At 40.0% G+C, this 15,378-nt stretch overlaps 3 protein-coding genes across 4 annotated transcripts; 2 read left to right on the forward strand and 1 right to left on the reverse strand.

Annotated features, from left to right (window-relative positions):
* Positions 1 to 3,580: 3,580 nt before the first annotated feature.
* Positions 3,581 to 4,474, forward strand: LOC308095571 (cell division cycle-associated 7-like protein; the record flags this gene model as incomplete). Its single annotated transcript, XM_080442625.1, has 1 exon — positions 3,581 to 4,474. The coding sequence occupies one exon, from the start codon at positions 3,581 to 3,583 to the stop codon at positions 4,472 to 4,474; it is 894 nt and encodes a 297-aa protein (XP_080298751.1).
* Positions 4,475 to 5,461: 987 nt separating this feature from the next.
* polr2k (RNA polymerase II, I and III subunit K) lies at positions 5,462 to 7,914 on the reverse strand. Its single transcript, XM_080442819.1, has 4 exons — positions 7,845 to 7,914; positions 6,931 to 7,022; positions 6,328 to 6,420; positions 5,462 to 5,717 (listed from the first exon to the last, which is right to left on the reverse strand). Exons 2-4 carry the CDS (start codon positions 6,992 to 6,994, stop codon positions 5,695 to 5,697), a joined length of 180 nt encoding a protein of 59 aa, XP_080298945.1. The 5' UTR covers positions 6,995 to 7,022; positions 7,845 to 7,914; the 3' UTR covers positions 5,462 to 5,694.
* A 909-nt stretch (positions 7,915 to 8,823) lies between these two features.
* On the forward strand, positions 8,824 to 13,537 carry LOC308094749 (uncharacterized protein). Of its 2 annotated transcripts, none has more exons than XM_080441562.1 (5): positions 8,824 to 9,069; positions 10,614 to 10,742; positions 10,987 to 11,111; positions 11,875 to 11,961; positions 12,371 to 13,537. In XM_080441562.1, the coding sequence occupies exons 1-5, from the start codon at positions 8,825 to 8,827 to the stop codon at positions 13,150 to 13,152; spliced, it is 1,368 nt and encodes a 455-aa protein (XP_080297688.1). In that variant the 5' UTR covers position 8,824; the 3' UTR covers positions 13,153 to 13,537. The 2 variants fall into 2 exon arrangements, with proteins under 2 accessions (XP_080297688.1, XP_080297689.1); XM_080441563.1 differs by having other exon boundaries at positions 11,887 to 11,961.
* The last annotated feature ends 1,841 nt before the right edge of the window (positions 13,538 to 15,378 follow it).

The following is a 15,378-nucleotide window of genomic DNA, read 5'->3' on the forward strand; positions in this document are numbered from 1 at the left end:
TCTCCGATACCGAGAGGGCACAAATACATGGACCACGTCACTGTGTATAGTTTAACCAGCAAACAAAATAAGTCTCCGATCGGCATTTGAGTCAACAAACCGTTCAATTTACAGATGGCGATGTAACATTACCGAGCGGGGAGATCATTCTCACAGACAGACAACCAGGGTGATGGGGTCGCCAAACAATTCCCTCATAATATGGGGTCGTGGTATGAAGACGTTTGAGAACCCCTGCTTTAGAGACATTCTCCAGCTCTTTTGTTTTCTTCTTTTAAATCCTCACATTAATTTGTTTTAAAGGGATATTTCACTTAAAAAAAAACGTTGGGTCATTTTATGGTCTACTCAGGCTTTTTTGAGCACCCCAGACAGTTTTTAAATTGCTTGATTCAGTATTTAGATATTTGATATTGATTTTATCAGACACGCCCCCTTCCTATACAAACCCATTATAACTTCAAACTTATTTTTAATCAGCTGACTCTGAGGAAGGTCGAAAGACCGAAACGTCAGACTATACTTGCACCTAAATAAATAAAAGGCTTAAAAAGTCTGTGTTGCTCCAGCGTTGATCTCTTCTCCATTTTTATATATATTAACCAACCAGGAATATATTAAAAATCACACCCAGTGTGAAGTGGGCGGTGTCTTGCTAGCTAATCACAATACTGAATGGAGTCAACCAATCATGTACAAAAAATAAATACATTTATTGAAACACTCTTTATGAAAGAGTGAACCACAATGTGTGATTCACTTAAAAAAACCCATAAATGAGTTTTTTTTAAAGAAAATAAAACATAAATATTTTTTTTTAAAGTGCATAGTCCTATTTATAGGGCTATGCACATGTGTCATGTTTCACTAGCCAATCACAGTCCTGAATAGACTGTGATTGGCCAATCACGGTGCAGGGTTAGGGGGGTACACTGGTGGCCAATCACAGCGCAGGATTGGGGGGTGCAAATATCCAAACCTCACATATAGGGGCGGTTTCACCGCCCAAAAATAAATGAAAAACAGTCTCCTCACATATTAGAAGGACAATATCAGTCACCAGAACCAAGGACGGGTGTTTCCGATGAATCTAACATGGTTAAAATGGAGTTTGTAGTTACAATGGGTTTGTATAGGAAGGGGGCGTGTCTGATAAAATCAATATCAAATATCTAAATACTGAATCAAGCAACTTAAAAACTGTCCGGGGTGCTCCCAAAAGCCTGAGTAAGACGATAAAATGACCCAAAGTTTTTTTTTAAGTGAAATATCCCTTCAAGTGTTAACGATAACAATTATGCTGTCCTGCAGAAACCAGCTTACATCATTTTGACGCTTTTGCATGTTTTTCCATAAATCAGGGCCATTGAACACCCTTTATGTCTGTGTGTTGGTAAAAAAACAGGACCAGGTCATGGCTGCCAACTAAAAATGTTTTAAAAAAAAGAGATCAAGCAAGACTATAACCAGGGGTCATCAACATGTCCGTACACAGACAAATGTGTCCGTGGCAAAGACTTGGTGTTGTCCGTGGCAAATTTTTTGATTTACACACCACTATAATGTTCTTATTTAGTTTTCTTCAGAATATGTATGACTCTGATTTACTATGACACTATGTAAGGAACATTAGGAGTCCTACTAGTACTAGTGGTTCTTAAATGTTTTATTTGCAAGGACCACCGTGACCATTTGGTTCCATTTGTACACTCTCAGAGTTACAGACCTGTTATAAGGTCATTCAGGGCTCTTTATGTGTTTCTGGTAATATTATTGTCCACTCATTTTGTATGTCCGTGGCAAAAATTGAATTTTGACCAAAATGTCCACCACAAGAAAGCATGGTGATGACCCCTGCTATAACTGAAGAGAGATACCTCCTCCACCAACCAACCCCAGCCCCCATCCATCCTGAAAACTTTACCTCATAGCTTTTTAGATGTTGAGATGCTGAATTTCAATAAATAAACATGTCAAAGCCTCTTTAAAAGTAGTTGTTTTTGTTGTGGTTGTGTATTAATAACATGTCTAAAATAGGACTGCCGGTCACGACCATCCACAGTTGTTGTGAGAGAGACACTAGTCGAGTCCAGGTTGAACTTCAATGTTAATGTTAATGCCATTTTAATACATTCTCAATGTGCTCCTGTGTGCTAGCCCATAGCTTGATAAACCTGTTTTATGACTGGTTCTCACTGATAACGACAAAAATAGCAGATCTACAAGCCGCGCTATCTGCTATATTTTTGAAAAATCTTGAACATTTGTGCATATCTTTGAATATTTATATTTATAAGCGAACATTTTTAACTCAAATTATTGCTTCTAGTTCTGGGGGTCCCTGGCACAAAACATTTACAGATGGGGGTCCGCGGCCAAATGTATATCAATTTAGGGGTCCTTGGCATGAAAAAGGTTGAAACCCACTTTTGTTCAGTAACAGGTGTCTCTCCAGCTCTCTATTAAATAGAAGATAGCTACAGTTTCAGGTTGGGATACTAATTGTATGTAATGCTAACTAAATACCTCAACTCCTACAATGCCAAGTGCTTAAGTTGTCAGGGTGAGGGGTCCCCATTTCAAATGTCATTATCTTGGGGGTCACGTCTGAAAAGTTTGGGAATCTGTAGTGCCACATTTTCTTATTCTTCTCCTGCCCAGTAGGCGGCGCGCCTGCTCATTGGAGTTGGACGCAACATCCTTGAAATGCCAGACAAGAAGAACAACAAATCAGGGTTGCCATGTCTGCTTATTATAAGTAAGGTTTCTTGTAAATATTAAAAGTACAAGCCAGCATGGTGATGACCCCTGTCCTGACTTCTGCAGTCATGCTAAATATTTCTATCATCCTACCCACGAAACAGCCGTTCATTTCAGATTTTTATGTTTGATTTTACATTCACACCATCTGTCTGTGTTTTGTCTGATATTAGTTTTGAACACATGTGGGCGTGACTCGCTGCTGGGCGCATTATTACTCTTCCTGCCATTCATCCAATCAGAGGCAGGTAAGGGTGGGTCTTTCCCTTTCTCTTTGCAGATGAGTAAAGGCTGGGAACGAACGAGGTCTTTCCAGAATGCAGGTGAAAAAAGATAAGTATGCATGCTCTGTAGGACAACGGTGCGTGGCATTCATGCCATTACACTGATGTCATAAGTATGCTAAATATTTGGAATTTCACATACATGAATTAAGTTGTGATGGCGCATGATGTCATTGAACCGCGTGTCATCTGATGATCATGTCGCCATGGAAACGTTGGCTAGTGAACTTCTCGGCTGAAACAGCCAATCAGCACAGGCTTTCTGCGCTGAGTGACGGCTGTCAGTGTGACATAGCCCTTGTGAAGGAGACATGAGGTCCTTTATAAGCTCCTATATATGGCGCATCATTTTTTTATACAAACTGTCCAATTTGTTGATTTGCTCAGTTTGAGCAACAGCCACAGCAGTACACCAGTTCATTAACAGGGATACATCAGATGGTCAACTTTTAAATTCAAAGGTGGCCCTACAAATACAGATCCCATAAACAACTATTTGTTTAACCTGGAATACAGTGGAGTCGGAGGACAGTTGCATGGACATAGGCCTCTACTCCGATGGAGAGGATGCCTCTCCACACAGGGGGAGGCTGTGGATGGCCCTGAGCATCCCCACCAATAGACTGTCCACCACCCTGACACAGGAGGTACCCCAGAAGAGACAAGTTGAGGAGGAGGAGGAGGAGGAGGTGGAGGAGGAGTGGCAGCAACAGGAGTTTCTGTCTCAGAGTCTGACGGAGCGAGAGAAGAACATCCAGGAGAACAAAGCCATGCTGGCGAAGCTGCTCTCTGAGCTGAGCACCACGGTGGCTGAGTTGACACCCCAGAAGAAGCCAACCAGGCAGAAAATGAAGCTGCGGAAGCGGACGATTCAGCCGGGGTCACTAAGGAGGGGTCCTCCCCGTAAGGCAAAGACACATCGAGGGACCAGGACCACCATAGAAATCAACAGCCTGGTGCTGTTGGACGAGGAGTGTGTCAAAACAAATAAGAAGAGGAGCTGCTACTCCTCTAAGAGGTGGCCCCAGCGCGCAGTGAAATCAATGGAGGAGATCACCAAAGAGGACCTGGACAAGATCGCCTACCGCAGCTCAGACAAGATCTGGGACATGAAGCTGGGCAGTTACTGTCACCAGTGCAGACAGAAGACGCTGGACTCCAAGACGATGTGCCGCAGCGGCTTCTGCGTGGGGGTTAAAGGCCAGCTTTGTGGGCCATGCCTGAGGAACCGTTATGGAGAGGAGGTTAGCACGGCGCTGCTCAACCCGACATGGTGCTGTCCCGTTTGCAGGGGCATTTGTAACTGCAGCGCTTGTCGGAAGAAGGAGGGCCGTTACCCCACAGGCACCCTGTTGAACGTGGCCCGCTATAACGGACATGACAACGTCCACGAGTATCTGAAATGGATTCAGAAGGAGCTGTATCAATAATTTAGCTGGGGTGCCGGGGAAGGTGGCCCCCAGATCCCATGCTCTCTGAGAATAATCAACGGTCTACGGGCAATAAAAAAAGAATGCTGACTGGTTTGGTTTTGACCCACATGGGTCTTCCTCAGACCTCAGGGTGTGGCTAGAAACAACCCTGGGGTTCATTTTATGTATTGTTCACAGTTAGTGGCCAAGGATGCCTAATTATACCAGCATATCGATACAGAGTAGGCAATGTGTGAGGTTTGCAAGTCATTCGTAAAAGTTGATAATTATAACAATTTAAAAAATACAAAATAAATTCCCAACATCAACCAATATATTATGTCAAACATTAACACTGCTTGCTCCTTTGCATAACCTCATAGACTGGACTCCAAGTACTCTGTGATCTGCGTACCGATATAAACAAGACACAGTGTCAGCACTAACATCAGTGCTCTGATAAAATGGCCATATAGAAGTCAGAGTGTGACCATAAGCTGGTCTCCAAGTACTAGTCTCACACTAAAAATTATTTAATTATGGTACTCAAAATAGAACATTTGAAAAATATAAACAAGGTGATGCAATGAATTAACATTTGTTTTTTATCAAATAAAGTTTATACTTGGAGCACTGATGGTTCAAATGATGCTTCTTGTTTGCAGTAAGTATAACATTCTACTATGCAATGTTGAAAATGCATACATTCTTTAATCCAAAGCCAGCTTCACATCCATGAATCTGCAAACTAAATGCAGAACCAAACAAAAAGATAATATACATATTACCGTATGTATAACCAAACACCTTATAAAACACCTTATCCTATATAGCCCAAGGTCTAAAATGACCAATTATTTTCTCCCTGATTGGCTTAAGGGAGGACGGGCGGGCGGACGGACGGACTAATTTTAGTCAAGTGTACAATTGTGTTGTACACTTGTAGTATGCAGGGTGAATTTATTATACTAATGAAGGATAAAACAAAAAACTAGAAAAATGAACTTCAGAGAAAATCTTGTTTATAATAAAATTATTTCACATTTGTATGAACCAAAATGTTAGAGTCACACTGCTTTTGTCGGTATCCAAGGTATGTGGCCATTGTTTGTCCAAAATCCAAAGGTCGGTAGCAAAGTATTCTTAATGGAGTTGTCTTGATGTTTATTTACATTTTCAGAAACTACAAAAATGGCACACAACAAAAATTAACACAATCAACAGCACTGCTTTCCTCTTCACCGTGCATCAAAAACCACCACTGGAATGAAAGCGTTAAGGATCAAACACAAATGATTGATTAGCATTACAGTACATAATAAATAAGTATAACTAATCATATAAAAATACCTATACTTTTATAATATACTCCATTGGTTGAACATATCACTACTGGCATTATATAAGACCAAATGTTGTCGATCATCTTTATCTGTTGCTTCTGTGCTGAGAATGAGATTCCATTTAATCTCATTGTATAGTGAGAAGTATAAAATGTACAGCTACAGTACTTCTGCTTCCTCGCTCACAGAGCACAGACACGATAGATAAAGATGATGGACAATAGTTGGACTCATATCATGACCAGGTAGCGATACACAACCCCAAGGCACTACCAAAGTTCGACACCACTTTAAGTCATGGATTGGCCCATGGCCAGAAAAAAATCATGTTTATCGATGATAATGTACTAGTAGCCTTTTAAACAACCTCTGTAGATGTTTCATTACATCATAGACATAGTATGTCTTTGTGATATATCCATATGACAATACACACTAATAAGTTCCCTACATAGCTGACAAGTCAACACACTCTTATTATTCGCTCTTAACACAGGTACAGTACACACACACACACAGAAAGGATACATCGCTTTGTTCTCTTCTTGTACATAATTCTGTAACCACATTCTCTGCATCGGATGGGATCACGGGCCTTGATTTCATTTTCAGTGTGGCATTCTGTAGGGAGATAGTATAGAAAATTATGATTAACAACATATGCAATCATAGTACCAACTGAACCTTGATCTTGAACAAATACATGTGAAGTGGCATCATAGCCTTGCCCTGACACCCATATTCAGAAAACTATAACTCTTCCGCTATAAACAAGCTGCATTTCACCAAAACTAACTCTAACACCAGTGGTTCAAAATGTGGCACCCGAGAACCCCCACGGGATCTTGAGGGGGTTTCAGGGGGGTCCCCCGCTAATCGATTGATGTTTAGTCTTCACCATTATTTAATGTAATGTAAATGTAACTACAGAACACACTATAATAAATTGTAATAGTTATGAGTTTCACTGTAAGGTATCCTAGGCCTGGACCAACAATACATGATGTTCTTAGATTGACGTCCCACAAATAGACATCGTATCAAATGGGGGTCCATCCGTGCTGATAATAATGCATAATATCATTGAAAGAGGTTGAGAATCACGGCTATTGAGAGCAAGAACTACTTTACCTCCACATATGTAGATCATAGGTTGTTGCTTAGGAGGCTGCACAGCTTTCTGAGCGTCGGACATGTTTGACTTCAAACAAATTAGACTCTTCCTGCAATGGAAACAGAGCAACCAGTCAGAGTCGCCATCAGTGGTGTAAAGTAACTAAGTACATTTACTCAAGTACTGTACTTAAGTACAATTTTGAGGTATTTTTTACTTTACTGTAATATTTCCAATTTTCAGTACTTTTACTTCTACTCCACTACATCCCAGAGGCAAATGTTGTACTTACTGCACTACAATTATATGAAAACTTTAGTTAATAGTTACTTTGTAGATTTGGATTAATATAACAAAATATACATTAACCACTTCAGCCCTATATACATTTCGTTTTGGCCATTATATGCGACGCATTGTGAGCTTGTAGATCAGCTATTTTCAAAAGATTTTTATACATTATAAAACTTGTGAAATGGGTACATTTTGATACCAATACTTTTGTACTTTTACTCAAGTAAATATTGAATTCCGGACTTTTACTTGTAGCAGAGTATTTCTACATTGCAGTATTGATACTTTTACTTAAGTAACACATTTGAGTACTTTTCAACCACTGGTCACCATTACCATCCTTTCAGTGGCCAAGAACAGTTTGTGTGTTTTAGCTATAAGTATCTCTAACCTACTGCCTCAAATCACATTGACAGCTAGATAGATAGGCCTGTTAATTCAGTATAATTTTCTATTAGATTACAGAACAAAGCATGATGGTAATGCCCGTGTAGCACTAGCCACAACTGCTAACACATATACTTAATAAGTAATAATAATAGTTATCGAGCAACTCTCGTAAACAGCAAACAACAAATGTAACCTATGAATGATGAAACAGTGAAACCTAAAGGTAACAAAACAAAACCAAGATCACCTGCAAAAGTAAAATGTTCACGAGCTGCTGTTTGTGGCCACATTGAATCGGCACATGCGTAGTCTGTTGCAGATAGTGTTGCCAGATTCTGAGAGAACAATAAGCAACCAGGTCTATGAAAGGAAAACAGGCCCAAAAGAAGCAACTAGGCCACATGAGCACTCTCTAACCCGACATTGGCTATTTGAAACTCACAAGCAACGCGTTGTGAGCTTGTAGATCTGCTATTCTCAAACAAATCTAGAAAGAAAAGCAAAATATTTAAACATTTTAACAACACAAATCTGGAAAGGGAATCCCTGGCACAAAACATTTTTAGATGTGGGGGTCCGTGGACAAATTCATATTAATTTGGGGGTCCAAGACATGAAAACGTTTGAGAACCACTGGTTTAAACAACATTTAGGAAGCAGGCCCAGATAAGCAAACACTTTAGAAACAAGCACAAAAAACCACAACCCGCAAGCAACTAACCAACATTTACAAGCAACTTTACAGAACAAGAATCCCCAAATCGCTTATAATAAGCCGACATGGCAACGCTGGTTGCATCGCCTCACCAACCTCGCAACAAAACGTTTCGTGATTGGTTGAGACTTATTTTCCTGAGGGGGGGGGGCGTTATTGACGGCGCATTACCGCCGCCAACTGGACTGGAGTGTGGGACAGGAGACAGCCTGCATCATCATCATCATATAATATATCATTAACCTATAAACATTTCGGCTATTTTCAAAATATTTATTAATACATTTTAAACTTGTGAAATGTGACATTCTGCACAATGAGTACTTTTACTTTTGGTACTTTAAGCACATTTTGATGCCAATACTTTTGCAGTATCGATACTCTTCAAAATATCTGAGTACTTCTTCCACCACTGTCAATTTTACTTATTGATACATGTCCCGTACAGTAGGGGGCAGTATGTGCCAATGGTTGCAACCCGCAGCACTAGAAGTAGAAGAGACATGTCAACAATGGAGGATTGGAGAAGAAATAGACTGGAGAAGTTGAAGAAGAAGGAGACAACATTAACAACAAGCAATAGGAACACTAATGGTGATGATGATGATGATGGCAGTGATGATCATCATGTACGCACAACAAAGCGAGAGCGCTGGAAGAAGAAGAGCAGAGTACACTGCTCTGCCATTCACTGTAAACATTACGTCGCTAAACACCCCCAGCTAGCCTTCCACCGTTTCCCCAAAGACCCCGAGAGGTATTTATTCATTCCTTGCACTGTGAGCTTGCAAAACGACTTATTCCACGAGTTTGGAGTAGGGGTGTGCCGTGTGCGATATGAAACTTCTGTCGGATATCGATAATCGATATCCTATATTATAATTGCTGTTATGGCCGATACACGATATAAACCGTTGTCGATTATGATCTCATTCAGTATCTAAAAAAAAAAGAATAAGAATTTTGTCCATTCTGAGTTATTTTTAACTCTATGATTCTGATAAAGGCAAACACTGAATTTGAAAAAAGCAATGCCTTTTTTCCAAAACTATAGGGCACCGTTATTAAAATGATGGCCCATATCCCAACATAAACAGCTGATTGATTGATTTCCCCAGAAAACACTGATAGAATCTACAGCCTTCATCATCACAAAAGGCTTTTTCAGGCTTTTTATTTTATTTTTCAACATAATTATTATAAAATAAAATATTGGCTAAAACCAATATATTATTTTGATATCTGTTCGATATTGCATGTTAAGACCAACATCGGCCGATACCGATATGATGACCGATTAATTGTCCATCCCTATAGTTTGGAGTCTTGAAGGTTCCCATGGAAATCATCTTGTATGTTATTGTATGTCTTTAAACAATACACAGGACCACAATAGAAACAAGCCATTTAGGGCTTTTTGTGTTATCCTTTTAGCATCATTGTATACATTTACATTGAGGTGTCCACTATTCTTGCATCCTCCCCATCTCTCCACCTATTTAATAAACAGAAAATACATTTTCAGGGGGGTTGCTAACTTACATTTTATAGTACTGTTCCAGCTCCAATTTTTTGTCTGCTAATTTCTTTCTGTCACCTCTTTCAATTTCACACGTATAATCTGACTCAACAAACACTACTGAACAAACACTCTATCAATGAGGACTCTCAGAATATAGAGCATTTTAACACTTATTTTAACAAAAAAAGATCACTTACCCTACCTTTAAGTTTGTTTTCTTTCACATACTGGTGTGCTGAATTTTTGCAACTTGGCAGTAAAAATGTCAAAGGAAGTTGTTTGTCTTTCTTTTCACAAACGGTAGTCAGAGAGCTTAACACTTGACAACATACACATTCTAAGTTGCTCTATGTTTATTTCCTGTTATTTTTAAAAGTGTTTTTGAATGTCAGTAGTAGCTGACAGCAATAAACGTGGACCTAAGCTGTTCCCATGGCAAATGGCAACGCAGTACCATCACATATAACAGGATCTACTGTACTCTATAGCAATAGAATATTACTTAAACTCAAGAAGTTCAATGATGCTGGTTCATGTACTACCTTTATTTTTTAATGTTTTCTAATTTCATGTAACTAGTATTCTTTATTTAAATGCCACTGTATTTTAGTCTGTTTTAAAGCAGCACTCTTGTTAATCCTATATTTACACCCCATTCTTAACTGTACTGTACAATACTGTACTATATTTGAATGCACTGTTCATTAATATATTCTATGCCTCTCAAATAAACAAATTAATGAAATGAAATCTTTACTTGTTAAATCTATTGCCTACAGGTGTTCCAAGTGGCTGCAGATTCTTGGTAACTCCAGTCTGGAGGATATAAGCTTTGAGCGTCTCCATGATAGCTATAGGGTGTGCAGTGCACACTTCCACCCCAGCCAGTACAAGAGGGCAGTTGATGTGTAGGTATTTACTTTACACTGGTTCAATTATGGTCCCATTTAAGTTGAAATGGGTTTGAGAACCACATAATGACATCCTTATGTTTTAATATTATTAAATCAGAACATCAACATCATTGATATCCCCACATTGCAATTTAATACAGCAATACACAGTCATTTGACAATTGCAAACTTGTAAAAAATGATGCTGCTGCTTTCTTATATTTAAAAGTATACATATGGGATGTTTATTTTATTGAAGCCATGCTGGATTGAATTGGGATGCAGTGCCAAGTAGAGGTGATGCTCCAAACCCACCATTCCCACTGGACAGTGAGTCAGGGAGGAAGCAACCAATTCTGCATAAGGAGTTACCGCCAAAGAAAAGTAAGGTTTTCATTGTACTAGTTGGGACCACAACTGTACAGAGCCCATAGTAAAAAAGTGTAAATAAGCAAAAGTTTAATTAAATCCGTTTATATGCCATTAGTCAATTAGTAATTAAAGCTTCTGCTGTTTGCTATGTGGTTTCCTTTTATAAGGGTATGTTTAAAAAAGGCACTGCCTTTGGCTTTTTACATTAAAACCTATGTGAAATTACCAAAAGGCAGACAATTTTAGAAGGCTGAGTGAAATGCTTTCAAAAGTTCTAAATAGTTTAACTTTTTGAGCAATGCAATTATATGACGTGTAACGCTTTTTATCAGCTGATCACGCAGGAGAGGCTTCCCTCAAGGCCTGTCTGGAAATGCTTCCTATATCACTATTCAGTTCAACAAAAACAGTGTATTAACCAGTTGAACCTAAAAGATAGCAGATGTACAAGTATACAAACCCATGGCAATGAGTGAGCTTAAATTTAGGAAAAGTTCAAATCTGATTGCTCACTCCGTGCAAATGGAAATGTTCGATGCCCATGTGCAAACTGTCAGTCAACCCACTGAGGAGAACATTTTGATTATGTTGGACTGACAGTTTTCTTCATTTTATAATAGGGTACTGACAGTTTTCTTCATTTTATAATTAGGATAATTTTAGTAAACTTTCACATTAGTCGTTTCAGAGTTACGGCCACATCATCGCTTTGTTTTTCAACATGGAGTGTCTGTTTGTTGTACACGGCTAATGGTGATGTGTCCATCTCTGCCAGACATGTGTCCAGACTCATCACCCACACTGGACAGTGGGTCAGGGCGGAAGCCATCAGTGGAGTGTCAGGAGTTGCTACCAAAGAACAGTAAGGTTCTAATTGTATAATTTTTTTGAATGTTTACATTATCTATTATTATTTATTATAAGCCACCAGACAACTGCAGCTCATTCAGAACGCAGCTGCTATCATTCAAATTAGAAGCTAAAAACATTACACCAATTCTCATATTTCTGCACTGTTTTCCAGTGAGGGATAGAATTGATTTTTAAAGATTGGTGATCGTCTTTAAATCACTCAATGATTTAGGGTCAAAATGCATCGCTGACTTTCTTTAACACTTTGATCCCTTAATTATTTTGAGTTTTTTCATGAACTGTGTACATAATGCTAACAAACTGCTCAAAAGAATTAAGGGATCAAAGTGTTCCCTTTATTTTTTTGAGCAGTGTATATTCAGTGCATAGTACTTACCAAATATGTGTTTGTGTTTCAGGTAAACAGAACTGTGACGCTCACCAGTCCAGTGCTGTTGACTCCTACACCACAGACCATGATCAAAAACCTACTCTCTCAGAGACAAATATCACAGTTCCTGACAACATCATAGTCATAACAGGGCACCCCACACCACTGATCTCACCGCTGTCACTGCCAAAGACATCACAGTCACCTCTGCCACGGCCACTGCCAACAATGTTGCAAACGCAGCCACTGCTGCCACGGCCACTGCAAACAACATCACAGTCGCGGCTGCCAATGTCAAACACATCACAGCCAAAGACATCAGAGCCAGAACTTGAGTCTGCTGCCAGAGAGATTGCCCTCAAGAGGAAGGTCAGGAATCTACAGTCACAGGTGAGCAAGCTGAAGGCTAAGGTGAGGGAGCTGAAGGGCCTGAAGAAGAGCACCACGGTGGCAATTACTAAGAAGTCAGTCCTGCAGCTGATGAAGAAACTCCTACCAGCCACAGCCTATAAATTCTTCAGAACGCAGTTGAACGTGGCGCAGCGTAAAGCGCGTGGTTTCCGGTGGACTGATCATGACAAAGTGTTCTTTCTGGACTTGCTACGTGCCAGTCCACAGTGTTACAGGCTGATGATGAACATATTTTCTATGCCCTCTATCCGTACGCTGCAGAGGCTTATGAAGCCCACTAATTTCAACCCTGGTGTTGACAAGAACATTCTGACTACCACAGAGGTTGAGGAGACCATGCAGCCCATGGATGAGGTCTGCACTGCCGTCACAGAACTTCAGCGCTCAAAATGTCTCTAATTCTGTCAACCAGTGACAAGGATTGTACACTAAATGCAATGTTTGCATCATAGTACAGAAGGGATCAGCCGTATTGAACAGCGTTTGTCATGTATGTCCCTAAAATGTTTGCCCAAATATGGATGCACATTATGTCCCCAAAATTATGCACAGTGCATCAAGAGCAGCATATTAGTTTTGCTGCTTTGACTTATTGTTTGAATGTTGTACTCATTCTATTGAAGTTGATTAGGTCAGTTTGAGGAAGGAAGCAGTTAGGCCCAGTTAGAAAGTTACATTATGTGTGTGGCATGTTCTTATACTATTGTTTATTGTTTATTGTTTATTGAATGGATGCCCATTAGATGACGCCAAAGCGACAGCTAGTCTTCTTGGGGTCCATATAAGATGCATACAAAAATAAAACATGGAAAATACATAATTACATTGCATTACATTATACAAAAATTAAATACAACACAAGATTAAGATTCCGGTCATGTGGTCAACAAGTGTGTCTTTAACGATATTTTGAAGTATAATTTATTTTGTATAAGATGAATGTGAGATGGTAAGAAACTCCAGAAGGATATAGCTCTATATATAACTGTATGTTTGAGGAAATTAGTTCTTGGGGCAGGAAGTGTTAAAAGGCCACACTATGGTGTGGCCTTTGCTGAATCACAGGTAATGGGTAAAACCACTCGATGAGGTTACAGGAGTAACAGGACAAGGCAAGCACTAGCATTGATTAACAACACAGCCTAAAGTTTGGAGAATTGCATAATTTAATTCAGATATTAATTATCAGTATATCTACATTGTGTTTACAGAGCGGCATAATGGGTATGATTTATTAGTTATACAATTACCTCTACAAGTCTTGATCCAGGTATTTGAGAGCATCAAATTACCAGGGGGTCCACTAAAATGAGTTAATATAGATAGCATCAAAATCACTTTATAACCACAATAAACCTATACACATTGACTATTTGAAGAGTGAATCTACAAACTCAAAGCGCCACAATGCGTTGTTAGCTTGTTTATGTGCTATTTTAAAAAAATCTAGAAATAATGTGAAACAAGTGAAATACACACAACTTGGCGGTCATTGACATGAAAAAGTTTGAGGTGGGGCTGGAATCCCAGGGAGCCCTGGGCTATCCTATGCCCCTCTCCACTATACGGATTTGAAAAGCTCAAGACTTGGGGACTGAGCTGGGCCATCAGGTGTATGGGGAACATAGGCTCCATGGGGATATACTGTAGAGAGGGTGAGGTCAGACTACGCTACAGATGTATTGCTGTTGTTAGTTTGGACTCTCTCCTGTGACCAAACCGGTGTGGTTAAACCTGTCAGGGTCAACCGCCACCAGCATAGGACCCAGGGTCACTGAATCACTAAGCCTCTCCACCACGGCAAGGTCACAGCATAAGGAGAGGAAGGTGGCCCGGGGGGGGGGGTGCAGGGTCTTGAGATCTCACATGAGAGAAAAGAAGTTTGCCAAAGCAGACTCCCATTATCTCCACCTTCTCTTCTTCGATGGCCTCCCATTCATCCACCTTCTTCTCCCACTCTTGCAGAGTCTCTTGCAGAGTCTCCTTCTCCTCCACTTTCCGGAGAGAAAAGAAGTCTGCCACAAGAGACTCCCATTCCTCCATCCTCTCCTCCTTCTCTGCCTCAATGGCCTTCAACTCATCCTCCTTCATCCCTGCACTCCATCTCCACCTGGTCTGACCACAACAGTGTAACTACAGCCATAATAATGGATGAGTCGTCCTCTCTGCTGCTTGGGTTCTGTTCTTTCTGTGACAAGAAAGAAGGAATGAACTGTGAACGTCCTGCACTGCTTTATATACTGTTGGCTGCCCGTTGCCCATTGGCTGATGCTTTCTGCACGCGCAACATTAAACACTATAGGCTTGTGTATATGTGTTGCCATGGCGACATCTCCACACGGCCGAAAGTACGTTGTGCCTGCTGCCTGACAGACTGTTGCCAGGTAAAAAATCTGCAATGACGTGCAGGTGTATGTCAACGGTCAACCTCCTATGTAACAGTGCCCTATATTATTTACCTTCTTTCTTTCTTTCTTTCTTTCTTTTTAGGCTGCTGTTAGCTTGCAAGCTAGCTCAGCTGTTTACGTTTTGTTATGCATTTCATCCTTCCCAGTAAACCAGTATTTCTTATGAGTTGTCAATTTGTCACTCAGTCGTGACAGTATAACTGTGTAATTGCGTCAA

This window comes from Gymnoscopelus braueri, assembly GCF_963280865.1.
Source record: "Gymnoscopelus braueri genome assembly, chromosome: 11".
NCBI classification, from domain to species: Eukaryota; Metazoa; Chordata; class Actinopteri; order Myctophiformes; family Myctophidae; genus Gymnoscopelus; species Gymnoscopelus braueri.

What these genes read in the sequence shown, in the direction of transcription:
- polr2k (XM_080442819.1), bottom strand. Translation starts at nt 6,994, where the DNA reads ATGTCCGACGCTCAGAAAGCTGTGCAGCCTCCTAAGCAACAACCTATG. An exon ending in TATGATCTACATATGTGGAG is followed by an intron (nt 6,421 to 6,930) that starts GTAAAGTAGTTC and finishes ATCTCCCTACAG; the next exon opens with AATGCCACACTGAAAATGAA. An exon ending in CAAGAAGAGAACAAAGCGAT is followed by an intron (nt 5,718 to 6,327) that starts GTATCCTTTCTG and finishes CTTTCATTCCAG; the next exon opens with TGGTGGTTTTTGATGCACGG.
- LOC308094749 (XM_080441562.1), top strand. Translation starts at nt 8,825, where the DNA reads ATGGAGGATTGGAGAAGAAATAGACTGGAGAAGTTGAAGAAGAAGGAG. An exon ending in TTCCCCAAAGACCCCGAGAG is followed by an intron (nt 9,070 to 10,613) that starts GTATTTATTCAT and finishes TATTGCCTACAG; the next exon opens with GTGTTCCAAGTGGCTGCAGA. An exon ending in GGAGTTGCTACCAAAGAACA is followed by an intron (nt 11,962 to 12,370) that starts GTAAGGTTCTAA and finishes TTTGTGTTTCAG; the next exon opens with GTAAACAGAACTGTGACGCT.